Raw genomic sequence first — 13,326 nt, 5'->3', positions numbered from 1 at the left:
AGCAAAAGAGACATGGAAACAAGTGACCCTTAGAACTAGATCTACAATGTTCAGGCACTCAGGGATGGGCTTAGGAAGGCAAAGTCCATCTGGAGTTGAATGTAGGGCAGAAGATCAACAAGAAATGTTTTTGACAGGTACATGAAGCAGCCAAAAATAGCCTATGGAAAATATGGGCCCCTTACTTAATAAAACAGGGACCCTGGCTGAAAAAGATAAGCAGAAAGACTGATTGTCCTCTTTGCCATGATCTCTACTGGTGAGACTGGCCTTTGAGAATCCCAGGCAGAATACTGCTGCAGAAAGAAAAGATGCTCTTGGAGAAGATGTGATTATGGAACAGTTAAATGAACTGAGCATGCATAAATCCATTGTATTTGGCAGGATGTACCCAAAGGGGCTGAAGAATCTCGCTGGCTTCACTGTGAGACTACTCTAGGTTGTTTTTGAAAGGTTGTGGTGATCAGGAGAGGTTTCTGAGGACTAGAAGAGAAGAAATATCAGTCCAATAAGGTCAAGAAGAAAAAGCAAGGAACGCAGCAAGGCTGTGCAGTCTCACCTCAATCCCTAGAATTTCATGGGGTAAATAATTGTGAAGAGCATTTCCAAACATATGAAGGAGGAAAAGATGACAAGGAGTAGTTATCATAGATCTATGAAGTGGAAATCATGCTTCACCAATCTGATGTTTCTTATCTTCACTTTAGCAAGAGTTCTGCCACAGAGTTACATCATCTTCTTATAGACAAAATGATGAAACACAGGCAGAATAAATGTATACTGAAAACTGGCTAGTCTCAGAGGGTTGTGATGGGTATCACAAAATTCACTTAAAGACCAGTCAGTAGCGGCGCACGCCATGATATGGGGACTAAAAACTTTTAATATGTCAATTAATGAGCAGGGTGGTGGGATAGAGAACACCCTCAAAAAATCTGGAGAATTTCAGAACTCCGAGCAGTGGCTGATTTGCCAGAAAAATATGGACATATGAGAGAGGGTCCAGTCAGAGGCCACAAAGATTATGAAGAATCTGGGATATTTTCTCTCTTATGAGGAAAGACTCAGAGAGATGAGACATTGTGCCTGGAGAAGAGAAGGCTTGGGGGGATTTTTCGACATATCCAAATATTTGATGGGAAAGATTAGAGAGGATGGAGTCAGATTATTCTCAGTGCTGCCCAGTGACAGAACAAGAGTAAATGGGCACAAGCCGAAATACAAGTTATTCCTGAACACTGTAGATTTACTGAGGGGATGAACAGTTTGTAGAGAGAGGTTGTGGACTCTCCCTCCTTAGAGATAGTCTCATTTGGTCAAATGAGGTCTAGCTTTCTCTGGATGTCCCTGTTTGAGCAGGATGAAGTAGCCAAGGTAGTCTCAAGAGGAGCTTTTCAACCTCAGCTGCTTTGTGATTTTTTGAATCATTGTATAATTTATAATTTAGTTGCCCAAATCTGATGCATTTTATCTGAGGCTCATGAGCTGAAAAAAAAAAAAGGAATTTATGAAGGATTATCTCTGATAAATGAATATCTGCCCTAATCATGTTGAAGCCCAATATCACAGAGATTGGGAGAGGTTTGCAAATTTCCATGCCAGAAGTTTAAATTTCACATATTTACAAGCAAACAAAATGGTTACAAACTATACAAAAGTTTGAGAAATACTGTTAGTGGAGAAATTTGCTAGCCATAAGTGCTTAACTTTTATTTTTCTGGAATATTTAACCTCTTTGGCATTATTTTACCATTTATTTATTCTGCATTGTAAATCGTAGGTAGAAAGATATATGACAAACAACTCATTCTTTTTTTAACTCTCTTTCCTTTGATGAGCTGCAAGGCAAATTTAATTAGGAAGGGAATTCCTGAAAAATAAATGTAACGTGCTCCGGATAGGAATTGCATATTGAGGCTGTTCCTGATGCCTGCTCCTTACTCAGATGAAACACCCACTAAGTCAAGTGTTTATAGCAGAGAAGTATGTAACTATGTGTGGAGAATGAACACACAGGAAATGATACATAGGCATTCCCACTAAAGAGAGTCACGAAGGATATCTTTCTTTATATGTGTATCAGAGTGTGCGTATTTTTCAAGAAGAAAAATTACTAATGCAGAATGTTTTGTTTGTTTACCATTTTTATAGAGACCAGTGATGGTACATCCTTCAGCAAAATTATCAAAAATTGGTAACAATTATGATCCTTGCTTGTATCAAGACTGTGTTACAGATACATACACAAGGAAATATGGAAATATATCAATGTAGCAAGGACAGCAACTGATTTATCTTTTTTTTCAGATATATCCCCAGACATGTTACAGTACTAATACTCATTCAAATTTTGTTTCCCCAGGAATTGCAGGTCCCCACTTAAAAGCAGATCAGACTTCACTTCATGGTAAAATGGAAAGTTCTGCCTGTAATGTGATGACTAGAAGGAAACCAGCAGCTGTTGACAGTGTTGCAATGCCAAGTCCAGTATTATCTCTCCTACCTTCATCATCAGCAACATCTGAAGCAGGTAATGCTCTTTTCACTCCACCCCCTCTGTTTCCTCCTCTTCTTCCTTCTGGAGCCGTACAGTATGTTCACCCAATTCTCTTCCTGACTGGAGAAGATGCAAATGTGAATATCTAATGTGATAATCAGACTGTAACATCTCCAGTTTTTCTTACCGTGATTGTAGATCTTGGCACATCAAATCTATTCTATTCACACACCACCACTTGTGCAATAATGAGGATGCAAGTAGCACCAGCCTGTAGGGTCTAGGAGGACATTCTGAATCAAGACTCTTGGGTTCCTTCCTCAGCCCCATTCTTCATTTCTTTTAAATGCTCCCATCCCTGTAGCATGAGCAAACCAAAAACACAGTGAATAGCTGAGGAGCAGATGAGATTTCTTACTGCATACTTCATTGATTTTAGCATAATATTCTGTCTTGCAAATGCAAAATTGTCTGGTGCAATGAGAAGTGATTTAAAGTACCAGAATAAATAAGTCAGGATAGCATGCTTTTTTATCAATTTATATTTTGTGCTTCTATTTTGAATCAGATTAGAAAGATTATATCTTTATACTATTGGAAATTGAGCCAAATCATTCAGGCATCATCATACCATTTCTTGGGCAGGGATAGAGAGGTTAATCTTGCATTTTGTCTTAATTTCCAGGGAATGGGGAACCCATAGCTCATTACCCTACACACAGCAATTAGGAGTTTCATATTCTTTTCAAACTTTTGATGTCACATTCATGAAAAACATATTTGTATCACTGACTTACAGAATTATTGCATATTTAATAATTCAGCTGAAAGTGCTTTTTCAATGCACCTATTTTTATTTCCCTCTCACTTCCTGAATAAATTGTGAAAACAAGGGTTTCATGCTGGAAATTAGCCTCTGTAAAGATAAATTTTTATATTAAAAAAATCAGAATTGCCTGTTTAGTCTTTAGAACTTTCCTATATATAAACCAAGAACAGATTTTTAAAGAAGCAGAGAAGGAAAGCACACAAATATTTTATGATCCGTTTCAAGATGAAAGTGTATGCTTGACTGCATCGTTCATTCTTTCCATTTGCAGAAGTCTAATTAAATTGTTGGTTTATCTGTAGCCCAGATGTTGAAATAATTTATCTGAAAACTGAAAGAAACTGTGTTAATGGGAAAACAGGACAGTGCTATGGGTTTCCTGTAATTAATAGGAAGCTCTTTGAAAATTCCCCCATTCAAATCAAGCCAAGAAATTGACCCCAGCTTTGAGCAGCCTCCTCTGTGCCATGTTCTTGCAAGTGGCCTCAGGCAGCTCTGAAGGGATGGAGAATGACAGGCAGCAAGAAGGACTTTAAAGCTTCAGACAGAGCCATCCAGAATAAACTCATGGGACCAATGAAGGACATCCAAAGGATCTACCTAGGCTCACCTCCTTGTTCATCATCACTGTATTGGAGTGGATCTTTCAGGCTCCTCTCAGCTCCTTTGGCAATATATATTTTTGGTAGGAATACCTCTCTTTGCTTCAAAAGCTGTTTCCAGCATCATATCACTCCTGTATGGCTTCCCAGCATGGCCTGCAGCCATTTCTGAGACTAAGCCTCACTGCATCTGTGGACCCTGGGGAGGGGAGAAACACCAGACCTCCGTGTGCCTTATTTGAAATGGTGTAATGCTGTGGTTTACGGCTAACATTGGTTCTTGCTTGTTTTGGGGCAGATAGGTGGGGTTGTTTGGAGAATGGGGAAAGGATGAAGCAAAAGTATAAAAACGTGTGCTGCATCATGCATTTCTATTTTCCCTTCATTTTGGGCTGGATTTTTTTTTTTTAGTGGAGGCAAACCAGAAAAAATTCCAAGAAACTAAGACTAACACAGACCAGCTTGGGTCCACGGTTGGGCAGGGTCTGTCTGGATAAAACGGAAAAGATTAATACTTAACTTTGGCTTTCAGCAGAGAAGTATATCATGTGGCAATATAGGAAAATATTTTATATCAAAGATTGTTCACCAAGAGCTTCCAGATGAATTGATAACACCTAATGGCTCTCACTTCAATACTAGTTTACTTTGGCAGATATCCCTGATATTTTATCATAGGCACACCTCAACAAAGCTTCCCCCTGCAGACCCATCAGACTATTTCTGCATAGTCTTCCTACACCAAATGTAGAATCAGATGTCCCTGACATTCAATAATCAAAATAATGCTGGGTTTCCTAATATCTAATTTTAAAATCCTGATCTGAAAGCATATGTACTTATCCAGTACATGCATTTTGGCAGACTGTGTAACAACTGAAATTATTTCTACAGCCTGTAAGTTCAGAGGCTTACTAGGAAGAAAAAGAATTACTTGTAACTTCTAACAAGCTCCCTGAGAAAGCCATAAACACCCCAAAGCATTTTCAAAGGAAAAATTAGTGCAGTAAGACAGCATAGAATGGCACAGAAGTTTTTTTTTTCCTAAATGTGAAAATGTGTTTCAGCGCAAAAGGGAACAGACTTGTGAGCTTGCCAAATTTCATAAGGGCAAAAAAAGTATCTAAACATGAAGGAAGACACTTAAAGTGGTGTTCAGTGCAAGGTCATCTTGAATTGCACTGAGTTCCCATTTTAGAGTTTAGAAGCTGAGGTTGTCCTCTACCAACTGTACAAACCCGGTCTCCACTGACCACCTTCAGGCGCTAACACCAGTCTGCAGAAACAACTGGCTACACATAAATCTCAGTAAAGACATAATGTCTTTGAAGGGACTTGGCTAATGCTTTATTTCCATTTTTTTTCCCCAGTTCCTTGGCTTACTTTCTCTCCAATGAAAATTGAGAGTAAAGCCAAATCTCCTGGTATCATCATGACACCTTGCAAGCTTTTCTGTATTTCTCCTCAATTTTCCATTGTTAATCACCAACTGAAAAATTTCAGTTTTACTTTCAGAAAAAAAAAAAGAAGCACCTCAAATATTGAAATTAAAAAAATATATAGGATTTGAAAATGTGCCCTGACATTAGACATAAAAGGCAAAAGGTAGACAGTAAATTTGAAGAGTGTGCCAAATGTTTAATTTTCCAGATGTTCTGACCTGAAGCTACTCTCAGGATATGGGTGGGACTCAAAGGATTTGAATACTTAAGGCTGAAGTTATTGGGAGTACTTATGTCAATCACCAGTGAGAACAAATGAGAATAATCATTTTCTGTGACAGGGACTTAACCTTTTTTGATCAAATTTCTGGGAAATAGCTTGCTGCCACTTGCCTTTAGGGATCTTGAATCCACAGTTTTTAGGGGTGACCTACTTGGGAGGAATTTTGTGCAACTAATTAGCTTCTCCTGAGCAACTTGGATGTTTAATTTCCTTTCTCTTTTTCTTTGGTACCAAAATGACTACATTCCTCTTTTCTTTTGTCCTTTGTGAACCACAAACTGCAAATGGGTTTTATTTTCCTTTTTGGTGTGGGGAGTGAGTTACATATGGAAAATGTATTTTGTTTTGTAATTAATGAAAACCAGACTTTGGGAAGTTGGCCATCCCAGGTCTTTATTTATAAGAGAGCATATGTCTATGTTTTGTTTATGACTCACTCCTACTTCTTACATTGTAACTTGGGTTTGTTTATGCAAGCTCTTCGCTGAATCCAAGAAACATGGTGGTATATGAGCCAATAATTTCTGTTCTCCAAGTGGGGAGGCCAGTGAATGAGGTTTATATGCTGAATCTGTCACAGCCCATAGAGAGCAAGAGGAGATTCTACAACTTGACAGCTCCTGGTTATCTACAGAAAATGCTACAATAGCAACTTTATTTAAACTACTGCTGGAAGATTAGCCTGTTAGCCATGAAGGCAGAGATAACCTCCAAATGAACCTTTCTCAAAACCTTGCCTTCTCGGGGAAACTTCAAGGATTTCAAACCTAAATGACTGCTTGACAGTCAGGTGTAAATTAAGTTTGCAAGTAGATGTGGGCTAAGGTTAATTTAGGGGGATGTTTTATTCTTTACCAAAAAAGAAACTTAGAGTTCCATCATTTCTTTCCCAGCAGCACAGAACAGATATGTTAGAAGTGAAAGGGAGCAGCAGTTATTGCAATAGCAGAATTTATACATTCTGCTTCCCTCACAAAGGGGTAGTTACTTCTAATCTGTGTGCAAATCCTGAACTCTGAACAGATGCCATGTTCAGGAAAGGACAATGAGACAATTTAAGGAAAACAAGAAAGGTCTCATGTCCTAAGCAAAGGACAAGGAGCCAAGAAATTCTGGGTACTCTTCCCAGCTCTGACAATGACTCACAACATGACCTTGGCAAGAAACTTAACTCCTTTGAACTTCATTCAGATCTAAAGTGATCTGAACCAGGAGTAAGCTTACTTTGGGGGCCATTAAAGTAAATTATATGGCTGAGTAGTTTCAACTAGTATCTGAAGAGATGATAGTACAGAAACCCAGGCAGGGGTAATGAATTTGCCACAGATGAAGTGACCTACATATCTTGTCTCTGCCTACTAGTTTCAGCAACAAACACTTTTCATAGTAACTGGCATTCATGACGAGAATTAAAGGCTGAATTGAAGATATCAGGATTATATCCTTGGGGTATAGAAGGTCTAATATTTAATTTGGACCAATATGAAAGCTATGCTAAGCTTGCTTCTCTCCTATTAAAAGTTGAAAAATGAGAATGAAGCAAAGTCACACTAAAACATTGCTATAGCAAAAGTTTTGTTACTTTAGAAGAGGAAACAGGCAGAGAGAAATCTGTGAAGACTGCTTATATGAAACTTGCACTTTCATCTGCTCTTCCTGATGCTAGAAGGGGTAAAAGAAGAGTTTCCAATCACTGTTGTTTGACTTACCCCTGTTTCTCTCCTTGTCTCCCAACAGCCAGCTCACCACTGAAGAAAAGATTCAAGCGCCGTGAAATTGAAGCAATCCAGTGCGAGGTGCGCAAGATGTGCAACTACACCAAGATCCTGTCCACAAAGAAGAACCTGGATCATGTGAACAAGATCCTGAAAGCCAAGAGGCTGCAGAGACAATCAAAGACAGGCAATAACTTTGTGAAGAAGAGGAGGGGACGTCCTCGGAAGCAACCCCTTTCTTTTGACGAAGACTCCAGAGACCAAATGCCCGTTCTGGAAAAATGTGTTGACCTTCCAAGCAAAAGAGGTCAGAGACCAACACTCAACCCGTTAATACTGGAGCAAGCAGCCACTCAAGATACAATCATGGCCACCATCGAGGCTGTCATACACATGGCTCGAGAGACACCACCGCTGCCGCCTCCTCTGCCTCCTCCACCCCCTCCACTCCCTCTCCCTCTACCCCGGGCGCCCCGGGTTGGAAAAAGGAAAAACAAGTCCCCGCAGGAGGAAGAGGAGGACGTGAAAGTGAAGCGGCACCGGAAAGGCAGAGGGAGCGAAAGTGAAGGCCTTCCCTAAGGCCAGTGCACCTCGTCAGATGTTGGGTGCCCACAGTAGAGCACGCCATGACTGGGGGACAGGAGGTGCACAGTCCGCCTCACCCCTTTGGCAGCACCAGACTGACCTGTCCCTTCAGCAGCCAGAACTCATTGCAGAGAGCTGTGCCAGCTGGGACACGCATCTTTCCTCTTCATCGCTTTGACCCAAGCCCCCCCCAAGGAAAGAGGGGGAAAAGGCGCGGGAAAAGTGGGGGATACAGGGGAGGAGGATGTGTGTCAAAGCTGGAAAAAGCATGAACTCTGCCGAGTTTCCAAAACTAATCTGAATCTCAGCATTGCTGTTCTCATACCGTACCCAGAGGCTGGAAGTCATCCTCGCAGATAGCTGAATGTTGTCACTAAGGGTGCATGCTCGACTCTGATTCTGTTTGGTGGGCCAGGTGAAACTAAGAGTAACTTTACCATAGTATAAATCACTGTAAAAAAGAAAAAAAAAAAAAGGAAAAAGAAAAAAAAAAGGAAACAAAGAAACAAAGAGAGAAACAAAGAAGGAAAAAACCCAACAAAAAATAATGTAATTTTCTCAACTGTGATATTGGTTATAACCTATTTGATTTCTTTTCCAGTTTTATATACCTACCAGGCTTTGGGACAGCATAAGCCAAAATGCCTGGCTCCTGCTAGAACTATATATTTCTTTCTCATTTACTTGCCTAGTTACAACTAGCTGCAATATAGGCAATAGAAAATTAGAGCCTTACACGCGTGCACATTCATTCCGAGTGCTATCCCAAGAAACTATGGAATATTACACCATTTCAAATAAGGTATACACAGATATTCGGTACAATAGCACGTTTATATGAAGCAACTTGGCAATGGCATGTGAAAAAGGGGTCATCCATCAGCCAAGTTGTTTTGATGCTCAGTACATATGAGTAGAGAACAGCAAGACACTTCTGGGGAATAGTTATAGTAAACATGGAAAAAAGTCACCAAAAAAAAAGAATATAAAAAAGATAAAAGGAAAAAAATAGGACAGGAAAACAATAGAATAAAAATCAGGACCCAAATCTACTAAGTTTTTACCATCTGCAATTCCCAGTGAAATTAATGGGAAAATCAGAATATTAATAATTTGCTTTGGGTAGCAATGCCTTGATATTATCTTTTAAAGAAAATAGGTAAAATAGATTGTTTTTAAAAACTATAGAACAAACCCTATGGATAATAGATCCTTTCTTGGCAATTATTTCTGAAAAAAAAAAAAAAGAAAAGGAATAAGTGTTCTTATCTGAAAATAGAAATAAAAATGTTCAAAGGGTATCACCACTGCAGTTGTATTAATGCCACTTTGGACATGTTCTCCAAGTTGTGGTTGCCTTAATAAATAAAAAATAATTTTTTTTTTGTACATAATGTAATTATAAAGCTCTCAGTCTGCATGGATGCAAACCGTGTGTGACAAATCGTCTCTTTAAATGGTCAGTTCAAATTGTACATTTCTCATTCAAGTTGTCCGTTAGCCATTGATTAAACTTTGGTAAAATACCCAAGCTCCATATCCACAGCCCAATTAAAAAGTTTTGCTAAAAAAAAAAAAAGACTGAACAAAAAGCTGTTCCATTGCAGTGTCAATGCTTTTAAAAAAGAAAGTAAATTGTTGAAATTTGAAATAGGTACTTCCAACTTTATTTCCTTTCTTTTAAAATCCTGCGGTGCACTTAACACCTAGCACGGCAAGATGGATACTAAAATGGGAACAGGGAGGGAAGATTCAACCAAGGGAGGGGGAATTGGAATTACTTAATGGTTGACAAGCCAAATGCTATTCCCTTTTTCGAGAAATCTTGAATTGGTTTATTGCCAAGGAAGCTTCATATAGCACGACACTAAAAAAAAAAAAAAAAAAAAAAAAAAAAAAAAGAGCCACAAGAAAACCCCACCAAAAAAACAAAACACAACAACAAACAACAAACCTAACAAAATGTCCCCACAAAAAAATATTGTGTTTCTATTCTGTTATTTATTTACAAAAATCATATCAAGACTATGGTGTTAGAGGAACACTGTAAACATACAACTCGTTGTTTTTTAGAGACTGATTTTTCTTCTGTGATAGCACCTTAGCTTATTAAAACTGAACGCATATGGGGATAGGATTGCGTCGGGGAGCTGGAAGAGGGGATGTATTTTTTCTTATTTTTTAAAGACTGGAACAAATTTTGAGGTCCTAACTCCTTAAAACTGATAAGAGGGATCGCAGAATTTTGTTTCCAATTTGTTTTGCATCGTTCATCATACCTATTTGTGCTTTTTGTTTTCCAATTAATGCAGCTTAGAAATAAATTGGCTGTTTGCTCGTTCTGTTAAAACCAATTTTGCTTTTCAGCTCTCTTGAATTAGCAGTGTTATTGACTGAAGTTGTAGGCCTGCAGAAAAAAAACCCTAAACCTCATTGAACTCCTCTCTTCTTCCGTTAAAAGCATTGGATTGAGGTTTAATTAATTTATAAATATTATATTCCCAATCTCCTTTGGGCTTGAAAGTAGGTAACAATCACTTAAAATGACAGAAAAAAATCATAAATTTGGTATTCCAGATAGCTGAAATTAAGTCAGACAACAATTTATCCTTAGTTTTATCTCCAGTGATGTCCTTCCTAGTGTTGAGGGATATTTCAACGTGTAGTGAGTGAATAAAAGGTCTGAAGGCAATAAATTCTGTCATTGAACACCTATCATGGCTTCAAGAGGGTCAGAGTGCCCATAAGGGCTGGATTTGGGCTGGACCTTTCTGGACACACTGGGATAAAACTGCCCTAGGGAAGGATAATTGAGTGGCTGCTGCCTCTCATGCTCCTGAGATTTGGGAAAAGAATGCTCTTATCCTTTCAAAAAGTGCTATCCAAAAGGCCGCTAGAGGCACAAGCACAGTGTTTAAAGAGAGCATCCACATGGAGGGAACAGTCTCACAGGCCCTTCACTGAAAAAACCATGAAGAGGTCCTATTTGTCCTAGAGAAACTAAGTTCAGGACTTGGTGCTAAAAGCTCTCAGCATGGGATGGGGTCTATCCAGAAGATCAAGGTTTGTGTTTTCATGGCAAGAAAGTGCTGGTGGAGCGTGGTGCTGTGGTTCAGCTTTGGCTGTTTGTCCCCACAACACCCTCATGCAGCTGGCCCTGGGCTGACAGGGAGAGTAACTTGTTAGTATCATAAAAAGCAGACTGAAAATATTGTTAGAGGGCACTCAGAATTTGTGTTCTGCATGTTGCATAGTCTATAAAGATGATAAGCAAGTTGCTGACAGAATAATATTTTAAGGCGATGTACTACATGCAGATCATAAAGAATTTAGTTTTAGGGCTTAAGGCTAAAATCCCACTCATGCCATTTATTACTCAACAATATTCCAGTAATGAGCTTTTTGATTTTTTTTCCCTTACCACAAGGATGATTTGCTGAGGAACTCTCTAGATTCTCTCCACACATTTCCAAATACTGTATAAAACTGGGGTGAAAGCCCTTTTGCTTAATAAGACCAAAAAAAAAAACCTTTCAAACACCACTGTGTCACAGATTAGCACACATCTGAGCATGCTTCAATAAAAACACAAAACAGTCTCACGTGGCTCTGAGCCATATGAAATAAGGCCACGGGTTTGCATCCACTCTGTGGGTCTTTTATTCCTCAATCCAGTGTAAAACCAGAAATGGGGATAAATATTCAGGGAGAGAGGGGAAAAAAAAAAAAAAAAAAAAAAAAAAAAAAAAACAAACAAAAAAAACCACAAAAAAAACATTACCACTTGTGTCTCCAAGATTTTCATGCTGCCAGTTTCTTGAGCCCTTCAATATTAAATTTTCTGTGAAGCACCTTGAATGTTTCTGGATTATAAAAAAATGGAAAAAATAAATTTAAAAGAGGTGAAAATAGTTGTCAACTACCCAAGTATCTTACAGCATAGCCCATTTGGCAGAAATGTTGTAGAAAATGGAATATTCCAATTGTGAATATTTGGGTAGCATCTGGTGCAATGGGTTGCCAGTTCATCACGAGGACTCTGAGCATTACAGTAAATACACCAAATAAACAGAAATCGCTGTTCCAAACACAAGGATTTCCCTAACCCTTATTTTCACAGGCCTTGATTCAGGACTGCACTTAAGCACATCTAAGGAACATCCTGAAGAGTTTAATGAACAACCAAAATAATACAGGGAAAAGGGAAACAAAACAAAACAAAACAAAAAGGAAAAAAATCTAAAAAAACAAAATCAGGATGGTTTTCTGAATTGAAAATATAAACATCTTGCCCTTGTAGTGCCTCTTCTTTCCATATCATCCAAAAACTGGGGTGCAGCAGTTCTGAGATAATTAGAAGCACATTTCAACAGAAAACACATATTGGAGATCTCCTTAAGATGCCTGCCTAGGTTGCGTAAAACACTACATAGAAAAAAAAAGAAAAAGAAAAAAAAAAAAAAACATGAAAAGAGCTGCCAATTGGACAACATGGGGAAGCAGTTCAATCCCATGTTGGTTTGTTTTACTTTTCTTTTTCTTTATTTTTTAAGCTATTTCTTAAATAATAAATGCACATGAAGTGTTAAATATGTATATACTGTATTTCAAAAAAATTAAAAAATCAAACAAATGGGGCACAAGATTGTTCTATAAGTCGTGCTGGCTAATTTTTAGTTTGTATTCATAAGTGGTTTTTAAAAGCCTTTTTTAAAGTGTAATTTGCATGTTCTACTTTGATTGTATGTAAACATATTTTAGAGCAAAAAAATGTATTTGTATTTTATTGAATATAGAGGCAAGAAAAAAACTTGTACATTGTTTGAAATGTTCTTTTTGTAACAGTTTTTATTCATGAAGCATTTTTGTACATTTAAAAATGGATATGGACTTGATGTTCTTTGAGGCTTAGATACATCTGGCATGCTTTAATGTCATGCTCCTTCATGATCTTAGATGTTGGTTTTTAAACATTTTTTTCTAAAACAAAGCTCAGTCTTTTTGCTACCAAATCAGGTTAGCACAGTATAGAGCACTTAACTAAAAAAAAAAAAAGGAAAAAAAAAAAAGTTAATCCTATTCATATGTTATTCATTGTGTGAAATTAAAGGAATCCAATTCAGTCTAACATGAGTTGTGAATTCTTTTGTCTTATTTTCCATCTGTTTCCCATCACTAGGGAGTTTAATAGCTTTTGGGATACTAATACCATGCATTCACAAGCCATCTTTATGGTAATGGATAAAAACATGTTTTGGTTCTGTTCTTTTTTATTTTCTTTCTTTCTTTTTCTTTCTTTCTTTCTTTCTTTCTTTCTTTCTTTCTTTCTTTCTTTCTTTCTTTCTTTCTTTCTTTCTTTCTTTCTTTCTTTCT

The 13,326-nt window shown here is 37.9% G+C and overlaps 1 protein-coding gene across 4 annotated transcripts in view; it reads left to right on the top strand.

Moving 5' to 3' along the window:
* The window catches only part of SETBP1 (SET binding protein 1), a 270,005-nt gene extending 256,924 nt beyond the window's left edge, over positions 1 to 13,081 (top strand). For all 4 annotated transcript variants that reach the window (XM_072922717.1, XM_072922716.1, XM_072922715.1 and 1 more), the window contains 2 exons: positions 2,363 to 2,530; positions 7,391 to 13,081. In XM_072922717.1, coding sequence (XP_072778818.1) covers positions 2,363 to 2,530; positions 7,391 to 7,947 — 725 coding nt within the window. In that variant the 3' untranslated portion in view covers positions 7,948 to 13,081. The remainder of the gene's footprint in view (positions 1 to 2,362; positions 2,531 to 7,390) is intronic.
* The last annotated feature ends 245 nt before the right edge of the window (positions 13,082 to 13,326 follow it).

Source organism: Taeniopygia guttata, chromosome Z, assembly GCF_048771995.1.
Source record: "Taeniopygia guttata chromosome Z, bTaeGut7.mat, whole genome shotgun sequence".
NCBI classification, from domain to species: Eukaryota; Metazoa; Chordata; class Aves; order Passeriformes; family Estrildidae; genus Taeniopygia; species Taeniopygia guttata.
Note: the sequence above shows the minus strand (reverse complement) of the source record. Positions and strands in the feature narration are given on the sequence as shown.